This window comes from Hordeum vulgare, chromosome 5H (assembly GCF_904849725.1).
Source record: "Hordeum vulgare subsp. vulgare chromosome 5H, MorexV3_pseudomolecules_assembly, whole genome shotgun sequence".
NCBI lineage: Eukaryota > Viridiplantae > Streptophyta > Magnoliopsida > Poales > Poaceae > Hordeum > Hordeum vulgare.
This window is the reverse complement of record NC_058522.1, coordinates 476,313,954-476,324,848: the sequence shown is the minus strand read 5'-3', so window position 1 is coordinate 476,324,848 and position 10,895 is coordinate 476,313,954. Positions and strand designations below refer to the sequence as shown.

At 45.3% G+C, this 10,895-nt stretch overlaps 1 protein-coding gene across 2 annotated transcripts; it reads right to left on the bottom strand.

Annotated features, from left to right (window-relative positions):
• Nucleotides 1-251: 251 nt before the first annotated feature.
• Nucleotides 252-2,155, bottom strand: LOC123395805 (pirin-like protein At1g50590). Of its 2 annotated transcripts, none has more exons than XM_045090838.1 (4): nucleotides 1,809-2,155; nucleotides 1,636-1,703; nucleotides 973-1,139; nucleotides 252-859 (listed from the first exon to the last, which is right to left on the bottom strand). In XM_045090838.1, the coding sequence occupies exons 1-4, from the start codon at nucleotides 1,960-1,962 to the stop codon at nucleotides 337-339; spliced, it is 912 nt and encodes a 303-aa protein (XP_044946773.1). In that variant the 5' UTR covers nucleotides 1,963-2,155; the 3' UTR covers nucleotides 252-336. The 2 variants fall into 2 exon arrangements, with proteins under 2 accessions (XP_044946773.1, XP_044946772.1); XM_045090837.1 differs by having other exon boundaries at nucleotides 999-1,139.
• Between the last annotated feature and the right edge of the window lie 8,740 nt (nucleotides 2,156-10,895).

Sequence of the window (10,895 nt, the reverse complement as noted above, 5' to 3'; positions counted from 1 at the left end):
TTTGTTTTTATACTGCTTGCTTTTTTTTCCAGAAAGAATGGTGCTTGGGGAGGCCCAGCGATTCTCCCAGCAAACCAAAACGTATTTTACTTATATTTTGGCCCTAAAAATGCATTATTATTTTTCAGTCCAGTATACTGTGTTTTTTTATTTTATGAGAATCAGCATACTCTACCTTTATGTTATCGAGCATGTACATGAAAGCGACGGGTGATGTCGGGATGAAAGAAAGAAAGAAAGAAAGAAAGAAGGAAATAAACAAATAAATAACCTCGTACAGGAAATGCGTACGTTCTTTCTTTCTTCACAGTTTGTCCTGCCATTCTTTCTTCCACCCTAGTCTAGCTCTAGCGCGATCATGGCCTGCGACTTCCAATGCTTGGCCTTTTCGAACCCGTTGATGAAGTACTCGAAGTCGTTGACGGTGGCGTCGATCTCCTCCTCGGTGTTCATCACGAAGGGGCCCAGCTGCGCCACGGGCTCGCCGATGGGCTCGCCGGCGACGAGCACGAACCGGAGCGGCTTGTCCGACCTGTTCCAAGCCTCCACGCCGTCGCCGCCCTGCCCGAGCAGCAGCAGGTGGTGCGCCCCCGCCGCCTGGTCCGCCGTCGCCCCGAACACGCCCTCGCCCTCCAGCACGTACACGAACGCGTTCCACGAGGCCGGCACCGGCTGCCGCACGGGCGCGGCGGCGTGCGGCCGCACCGTGAAGTCGAGGTACATGGTCGGTGTCCGCGTGCGCACCGGCGACCGGGCGCCCATGGCCTGCCCCGCGATCACCCGCACCGTCACGTCGCCGTCCGCCGACGCCGTGGACGCGATGTCCTTGCTCTGGAACTCCTGGTACCCCGGCTCCACCCTGGATCGAGCGCACGTGTTAGTCATGGAGGCGCGCATGCATGACGCGGTCAGACGGCCCGCGCGCGTGGCGTCGCCGGAGAGAGGACGGCGGAATTGATGGTACACGCTCACATTTTGTTCTTGGAGGCGAGGTTTACCCAGAGCTGGAGGCCCTTGGAGGTGCCGGGGCCGGCGGGCATCTCGGAGTGCACGATGCCGCGGCCGGCCGTCATCCACTGCACGTCGCCGGCCTTGATCGTGCCACGGTGACCCTCGAAGTCCTCGTGCGTCACCGCTCCCTGCAGCCAGCACCAGCCAGAGGAAATTAAAGGTCGTCAGGTCAGGGCGGTTAACCAACTAATCTACAAGTACTCAGCGAGCCATCGTTGTCCCCTGAACATTCCTACTGCTAGTACTTAATTTTCACACGGTTTTCAGTTATCTTTGGACGAAGATTTCGTTCTCACTGCACGGAAGCGCAGGCCGGGGTGGTTGGCGTAGTAGGGAGGGAGAGGGATGCCAAGCTACCAAAAGCAGGACCCGCGTTCAGATGGATTCGTCGAGTGAAGGGCAAGAAAAGTTGCAGGTTTGACAAACGGGACGCGCTTGTTTCCCGTTGCATGTTTGGTTGTCAAAGGTGCCACTACCGTTACAGCTCTGCTCAATGGGAATTAAGTAAGGATTGGTTCAGGATGCCAATGCATTTCGGTGTGGATATTCCGGACTTTTATGCTGCTGTTAGGTTCATTTGGCAAGAACAAAGTGCGCGCAAGAACAACAGAAATGCATGCGTACCTCGAGCATGTAGGTGACGGTCTCGAAGCCGCGGTGTGGGTGGTCAGGGAACCCCGCCGGAGCAGAAGCTGCATGCATGCAGCAAATTCGGACAAGGAAGGAACGAATCCATTAACGACGATCCCAAACGAAACATGCATGCATCCGAAGCAAACCGAGGGAGGAGGGCTGACCTGAGAACTCGTCGAGGACGAGGAACGGGTCGAAGTACCTCAGCTCGAACCTTCCGATGCTGCGGCGGACGACGGCGCCGGCGCCCTCGTGCTGCGGCCGCGCCAGGAACCTCCTCGCCACCTGCCGGGGCTTCCTCACCTCCATCGTCGACATGCCACACCACCGGACAAGCCAGGCGAATGGATCGATGTATGCGTGTGGTGGAACCTCGCCGCGGATATGCAAGTGCTACGACGGCTTCGTCGCCGGTCTCTTATATATAGCACCACGGTTTGATTCCGTTACCCCCTCTCCTCTCCTCTCCGGGGTCGAAGGAGGGCGACAGTTCGTCCCTCCTCTCTCTCTCTCTCTAGTTTCTTGACCTTTTCTATCGCCCGTCCCGAGGCGCATCGCTCCAAAAAGTCATGTGTTCGACAGCTCGATGTCGCCGTCGCCGTCCGCCGGTCACGCTGACGCCACGCGCACGCACGCTCTGCGAGCTGCGTACGTCGGCCTTGTGCCAGCGTCGCGTCAGCGGCGTGGTTACCGGCCGTCCCGGATTTTGGTCTTAATGACTGTGGTGTCACCTCGCTGTGGAATTACCGGATGGTCAAAAGTTAAAAATGTTGCCTTGACGTGAAAACCAACGGTCGTGCGTGTCGTGGCGTCGCCAGGGTTTTTGTTCTTCGAAGCCACGGCTCCATGATTGCCCATCAGCTGGTTCCTGGTTCATCCACGGCTCTTGAGTGACGGGAGATATTTTCTGAGGAAACTGGTGAGGTTCCAGTTTTTACCATGATATCTTTTTTTACACAAAAACACTATTTCTATGATTCACGTGCAATAATGCTATCATGTGAATTTAAGTTCTGATGCTCGCATGTAGTACCTTTGATTTATTTTAGAATTTTTAATGATGTGTTTACGGAGACATTATTATATCTCATGATGATATGCGGATTTAATATCTCAAAGGTATTTATAGGACGTGTATGTACATGTTCACGCCTTGCTTTCGTCCTATGTTAAAAGAAATACTAGACCTGTGTAATTAGTACAAGTGAGCTAATACGTAAGTCACGTAAAAAAATGTAGTTGTGTCAATGTCCGTTCACATAACATCTAAAACCACGGGTTTCAAAAAAAAAAATTCTAAAACCACAGTTTGATTGCTAAACCGAGTTTTTAATGGGACGATCCATTTCGTGCGCGGCCATTCGTTTGGATTTGCGGAAACAAAAGTGATGGCCCAATGCATGGACCCATTGCTAAAACGCGTCTGCGCTGATTCATTTTCGGCTTAAAATTAGGACTGAAATGGGTCGACGCGGACGCGCGCGCCTTTCGGTGTCCGTATGTGGTCGGCCTGACCCACTTGTCACACAACCACCCAATCACCTATGTCTGCTTACTTAATTCGCTGGCCCACCCCCGTCCACCTTTCTTCTATTATTATATTGCCACAGTGATGTTGCCCACTTGCTTTTCGTTGGGTGCATGTGTTGATCAATTTAAAAAAACGAACACGGACAGGTCGACGGACGACCCAAACAGACGAAAAGCAGACAAAATCACCGTCATTTTTGTGTCGGCTCGTTGGAGATGCTCTAAATCTTTTTCTAAGGTAGTCTATGAAGTATTTGTGATTTTCTAGAATTTTTCAGATTTCTACGTAACCCTTGCATTCCATACATAAATGAGCCAACTTATAGGGCATTAAACATCAAAAGGTTGATTCTCTCAAATAGCTCATGGGAATGTGCTGAAATTTCTGTACAAGTCTCTCAAATAGCTCATGGGAATGTGCTGAAATTTCTGTACAAGTCAGTGTATATTTCCGAGTTTCTAGATCATTTTTGGAAGTTTTTTGAAAATATTAAATTTTTAGTTCAAGTTTGAACAAAATATTCCACACTGACGATTTTCTCAAACTTTTCATCCAAAGCAGCTGAAACTTTTCTACTCCCTCCGTCATAGTTTAGAAGGCACGATTAAATTTACATGCATTTTCACAATAGACAAGGATTAGGCCGTATTGCATTTATTTTTTTACAGCTAATTAGTATTCCGTTGTACTACTTTCATATGCATGTGTAGTGTGAATGTTATTTTTTAACCCATCTCACAACCATCAATAACCGCCTAGGTTCCAGAGAATTTTGAAGCACACCTTCTAAACCGTGACGGGGGAGTAGCATAGTCAACAGAGTATTTATTATGTCCATCATTATTTTTGAAAAAAATAAAGTCCTAATTTTAAGTAAAAATATGAAGTGCTCTGTGCTCGGTCACCTTGTTGAGTAAAATACGACTCTCAAGTGACGGGAGATATTTTCTGCGGAAATGTGTAGCATTCCAATTTTTACCATAACATTTTTCACACAGACCCACAACTTCCATCCTAATCATTCATATAACATCTAAAACCACAATTTGATTGCTAAACCAGCAAAAGCCACCACATTAACTGTGAGCATGGGAGCTAAATCTTTTCCTATGGTAGTCTCTATTTGTGTTTTTCTTGAATTTTTCAGATTAATATGTAACCCTTGCATTCCATACTTAAATGAGTCAACGTATAGGACATAAAACATCAAAAGGTTCTCTCAAATAGCTCATCTGAATGTGCTGAAAGGTCTATACAAGTAGGTGGATATTTAGGAGTTCCTAGATCATTTTTGGCTATTTATTGAAAACTTTAATTTATGGTTCAAGTTTGAACTCGGCAATGACGATTCTCTCTAACTTCTCATCCAAATGAGCTAAAGCTTTTATAGCATAGTCAACTCAGCATTTATTGTGTTCATCATTTGATTTTTAGTATTTTTTGGGAAACTGCTAATTTTAAGTAAAAAAATTGAAGTGCTCTGTGCTCAGCCATCTTGTTGAATAAAATACGTCTGTCAAGTGATGGGGATGTTTTCGGAAGAAATTGGTGATATTCATTTTTTTACCATAACATTTCTTGCACAGAACTACAACTTCCGCCTAACGATTCACATAACATCTAAACCCACAATTTGATTACTAAATTGACTGGATGAACCCACATGTCAGGCTAGCAAAAGCCACCACATTAACCGTTGACGTTTGAGCTAAATCTTTTCCTAGGGTAGTCTCGAAAGTATTTGTGATTTTCGAAAAAAAAATCAGATTTTTATGTAACCCTTGTATTCCATACATAAATGAGTCAACTTATATGACATAAAACATCAAAATGTTGATGTCCTCAAATAGCTCATCCGAATGTGCTGAAATTTCGGTACAAGTCACTGGATATTTACGAGTTTCAGGATCATATTTGGATGTTTATTGAAAACTTTATATTTCTCGTTCAAGTTTGAACAAAATACTCCACGACGACGATTCTCTCAAACTTCTCATCCAAATGAGCTGAAACTTTTCTAGCATAGTCAATGGAGTGTTTATTATGTTCGTCATTTATTTGTTTTGATTTAGTTGAAACTCTTAATGTTAAGTAAAAAATCTAAAGTGCTCTGTGCTCAGCCATCTTGTGGAGGAAGTGAAACAGATGATGAATCCAACCCGTTGATCTCCTTCGCCAAGATCCCTTGTTGCTAGAATGATGACAACCATCTCATGGCTAGGTTTGGTCGCATGGAATGTTACACCGCAATCTAGATAGCCTCATGCCCGAATGAAATATCATGACCTATTCATTAAGATTGTAACAATTTAACCTCTTAAGTGATACAATCCTTTTACCCTACATTTTTTTTGAATTAGGAAACACATATGCTCCTGATAGATGGGCCCATCTAGTCATATTTAACATTCTATAGGTATAATCATTAGCTCCAAAATAATGGTCTTTTTCATGGGAGAAACTTTCAGTCTATTCATAATTAATCTTGGCAGTATAGAGAACACCATAGGTAAGAAATCATAATCATGTCTACGGACCACCTAGCGACGACTACAAGTACTAGAGCGAGCCAAAGATGTGTCACTATTATCGCCCCGCCCGCACCGTTGTCGGGTAAAATCTTGTCGTAATAGGTAGTCGAAAAGTCGTCATGCTAAGGCCTCACAGGAGCAATTCAACATAACGACAACCATCGTCGAGGATAGTTTTTGATGGGAAGGATGAAACCACAACCGCAACCAAGATGATGATCCTAACAAGAAACAGAGCAAGGTCCCTCCTGCAGGCGGGGGCTGATGTCCTTCACAGCTCCATGGCCCAAAGGTCATTGGATGCGAGGCATACGAGTGATGGCACCTACGGGAGAGGAGGAAACCTAATCGTCTAGGTGTTTTCTTGGGGAGGAGGAAAGAAAACATCACATACATTGCCTTCTAAAAACCCAAAAGTTATGGTAAAGTAACATGCTTTCCTATGTGAATTCACTAAGAGCTTCTTTGATTCGCAGGTTTCTAAACAATACGGAATAAGGAAAACATAGAATTAAAATGTCATGCTCATCTATAGATTTTTGGTTTTTTGATTATATCATAAAAGAAACAAAGGATTCTTCCAAAGAGGATTAAGTGGATGCTACAAATCCTACGAGAAGTAATAAAATATACATTAGATTTTTTATAGGATTCAGTCCTTTTTTGAAAAGGAGGACGACCCCGGTCCCTGCATCAAGATGGTCCATACATTTATTTTATTAATGACTGATTAGGACCTTATAAAATAATACTTTCTTTGTAAACTAATATAAAAGCATTTAGATCATTAAAATAGTGATTAAATGCTCTTATATTAGTTTTCTAAGGAAGTATATCAATAATTATGAATTCATCTTATTAACAACATATATCAGTATTCTTATCGTCGTGCCAGATCTCACACCAAAGCCCAATCATTTAAAACCCGTAGTTCCAACCGAACAATGGGTTCGGGACACAAACCTGTCCGACGAACTCTCAATGGGCAATCAACATAGGAAAAGTTTCATAAGTATACCAAGAATTCCTATGAAAATCCTTTGCATCGAACAGATCTAAATTTCCCTCTTGTGACAACATGACGTACAGGTGAGCTCACGCTAGCTGGTTAATCATCCTTTGGCAGTTCTCCCGTGCTCTCCTAGAGTATAATAAATAAATAAATAATTAACCAGGCCTCGTGGAGCTTCCGTGGCTTAGCCAACCGCCATGTGCGAGATCTCTTGACGCGCTCGCCTCGATCGACGGCGCCGTCCTGTCATGATCGCCCGGAGGGAGCAGCTTCTCATCTACTCCTTCCAGTCGCCGGCGGTGAGTTCCGTCAGTTTTATAATACGACGTGGGTCAAGTGTCTCGCTCTTTTTTCTTAACAAAGCTACACGAGGACTTCAAAGGTGAGGACGGGAGCATTGGTATAAATAATAGATCAATCAATCAGCCGTAGAACCTTCTTTAATTTCGGGCCACCAGACGGCCCTCCCCCGCTTTGCCCATATATTACTCGTGGCAAACTCACTTTCGAACATCCGATGATAAAAGCGACGAGCCTATTCCGGGGGCGATCGAGAAAACCGGCCGTGAAAAGACACCTAGAGATTGAGATTTCGACCGGAGCGCATAAAATATGCGCGCCACATTCACCTGGAGGAGATGATGCCATGCCATCAACCACGGGCCGTGACGAATTAATGGAGCAGACGATCGGCCGGTCGATCGGGGGGAACTTTCTTCGACGCCAACATGAAAAGGACTTCCGTGCCCCAGGATGAGTACTAGTAGCACGTAACACCACGTGTGCATATCGGCTTGCACACAGTGAGCATGGTGTTGGAGCCTTGACGTCTCCGTGACTCATGCCAACGTTCGCATTCTGGACATGGAACGGAACTACCGAGAGAGCACAGGGCAACTTGCCAACGAGACGATGGAACACACTCTTTAATGGGTTGAGAGGTCCACGCCCATTATTCGCAGTTTTTCTTCCGGCCCCGCCCCCATAGCCATGTACGCTTACTATGACGAAAATAGCTCGCTTCAAAGAAAAAGGGGAACGGATTATGTTCATTTGTTCATTTTTTATTCGTTTGGATTGATATGTTCGCCGCGGTTTTTGTTTGGATCGGCAGTACGGCCAACACGCCGACCCTTTTTTCGTCCGCGTGGCTGGCTTGCGACTATTTTTTGATTATTTTGTCACATGTGTATAAATTTGACCTTACATAGTTTAATAAAAATACAAATATTGCATAGTTTGAAAACCACATAAGATATCTCATAATTTAGAAGCCAAATAGTAATTAAATTGTCTCAAATACATTTAAAAAAAATGTGGCCGTCAGCTCGATACATCTATTGGTTGTCAACATAAACCCACATATGTTCAACTAAATCATTTTGCAGCTACATGTGAGTTTTTCAATCACGCATCTGTTGATGAAACTGTATAAACTGTGCAAACGTTGTCGCTTCTTCATGCTCACGCACAACATTGTCACTCTTAAACTCAAATCCTTGATCATAGAGACGTTCTGGGTGCTCATTCTCTATGATCATGTTGTGCGTGATCACACAAGAATTCATCACCTCTCAAAGCTATTGGATGCTCCAAGTTCTTGCAGGATACCGAACAATGCTTCATCGAGATTGCATAACACCAAAGGCACGCTCAACATCCTTCCTAGCACTCTTTTGCTCTTGGGAAAATCTCTTTCTCTTCTCTCCTAGAGGGTTGGGGATTGTCTTGACAAGAATAGTCCATTGTGGATAGATACCGTTAGCTAGATAGTATCCATTGTTGTAGTTGTGGCCATTGATCTCAACATTGACCTCCAGGCAATTGCCTTCTGCTATCCTCATCATTGGATCAAGAATCACCTGAATTGCAAAGAACGTTGTAGAAAAAGAACTCGTCATCAAAATCCATTTGTACCTTGCGGGCAAATGGACGAAACAACTTGCGGGCATCCTGAAAGAAGCCAGCCGGTGAAGAGCCTCACGCCCCATCGGGACAAGGTAGGAACTGGGTGGCGACGCCGGCAGATGAGGCGGTCGGGAGGGTGACCTCTCTATGGATGGAAGGCTGGCGACGTCGGCGGAATTGGACGGTAGCGACGGGTGGTGGGGCGGCGAGGTGAGTCGGACGCGATGGGAGAAAGAGCAGACTGGCCTGTGTGCCATCGACTCGCGGGTGAGGGGGAAGGGCGGGTGTCCCACGCGTTCGTCATGTATCCATGCCGAACCAAATGCGACCCGAATTTGGGCTTAGAATGGGTCGCGGGCGGATAAAAAACGGACACACGTTTGTTTGGATCGTCACATTAGACCGAGTTTTGTGTCTTGGGCAACATAAACGGACATTCTCAAACGAAATGGGTCGCCTGGCTGGAGTTGCTCTTATGTACTGAGATTATAGTTCGTTCGTACAAATGTTGAATAGTCATGCTATCTCCACTATTTTATTTTATTTGCAATCCGCTCTTAAGGCTCTTTATTCATTCGTTTAGACGGAGAAAATATAATTACACATACGGAATTAGAAAGTCAAGAATTACATGAAAGTGATTTACATTCGAAGACACACAAAGACCTCCTTTCACACCCCGATGAGCAACCTCATTGGCTTCTCTTCAAGCATAGTGAATCTTGAATTCCTGAAAGTGTGAGAGATATGAATGTATCTCTAGGATGACATGCCCTTCGTCCGACCACTTTTCAGCTTTTTCCAATCACCATGAACCACTCGACAGTCTGTTTCAACGATCACCCTATGCCAGCTTTTCTCTGTAGCCAACACCATCGCATCCCGAAGTGCAAGGAGTTCGATTGCATAAGGGACAAAATCCCTTGGTATCAGACGAACAAGTTTCTTGCATCATCATGAGCTACTACACCACTTGTTGCACTTCTAGCACTCGTATCAGACGGCAAAGATCTTTGTCCGCTTCCTCCAAGCAAACGGTAAAGAAGGTCTTTACCGTGACTTTCAGTGCTGAAAAATTTGCAATCTACCAACGGACGACAAAGACCTTTGACGTCCGCTATGGTAGACGGCAAAGAAACTGATTCATGTAGTACGACTCTGATATGGAAGCGACAAGAGGGACACGTTGTTAGCTTGTTATGACGACGACAATGGTCGTTCCATGGTGTAGGGTCCTCAATGTATTTTTTTTATCATGTTTAATGTGCTTTGTACTTTCTATAAACCTTTTTGAGATAGCTTACCAGGCTTGCTGCCTAGTTACTTCCTATAAACCTTTATATAGATATATGGATCCGTTTTTTAAATAGAAAGGAAAATAAGTATTTCTAAATCACTGCTTCGTGCAAGTAAAAAAAGATTGAAAAGATCGTGCTCACACTTCTATTAGTATCAACCGAAAATTAACTGTTTATAGGATTGAACTAGTCACTACATGCTCGAGTGAACCCGGTTCAGGAGTAGACCGAAGTAGCATAATCCTAGGCAATCATCATGTTTCGCCAGCAAGCTCACCAATTATCCATCAAAATCGTACGACGGCGTGCAATAACCTTCGTTGTGGAGTCGAGGGGCAACCACGCTCGACGCCCGAAAGCCTCAGGTTTGTTTAACCGTCCGTGGTGATGGCAAGTGCCGACGGTGACGCCGACGCGATCCTTGACGGCCTTCCGGGTCGCCATGCCGATGCTCACCTGCAGGCTGCAGTTGCCGTGCTCGTCGATCTCTTCTAGAAACCTTTCTGGTGCAGTCGGGGTCGCCCCGACCATGGCTGATTTGACGGCGGTCCGGTAACTCGTCGCCATATTATAAATTCATCCACGGATATACTGTATTTGTGATGGGAATCAGCAGGGAAGGTGGTGCAAAGCTGCCGATTTGATGTCATGTTTCGGTTGCACGTTCGGGAGCTGTGGTTTACGGCTGCTGGTTGCCCGGTCATTCTCCAACCCATCGGCGTCGTCCTCCCGGGCGCCACCTGCGGCCGCGTCGAGCAGAAGCTTGAGCAGAGGATCCCGCGAGGGCGGATCTTCTAAAAAAAATCTGTGCTTCAGTGACATGTATTTTTCCTCACTATTACAACAAAGACATGAATCCTTCTATGTAATACTCCCTCCGTAGCTAAATATAAGTCTTTTAAGATATTTCACTAGGTGTCTACATACGAAGCAAAATAAATAAATCTATATTCTAAAGTATGTCTATATAC

What these genes read in the sequence shown, in the direction of transcription:
- LOC123395805 (XM_045090837.1), bottom strand. Translation starts at nt 1,962, where the DNA reads ATGTCGACGATGGAGGTGAGGAAGCCCCGGCAGGTGGCGAGGAGGTTC. An exon ending in CGTCCTCGACGAGTTCTCAG is followed by an intron (nt 1,704 to 1,808) that starts GTCAGCCCTCCT and finishes GCATGCATGCAG; the next exon opens with CTTCTGCTCCGGCGGGGTTC. An exon ending in CCGTCACCTACATGCTCGAG is followed by an intron (nt 1,140 to 1,635) that starts GTACGCATGCAT and finishes TGCTGGCTGCAG; the next exon opens with GGAGCGGTGACGCACGAGGA.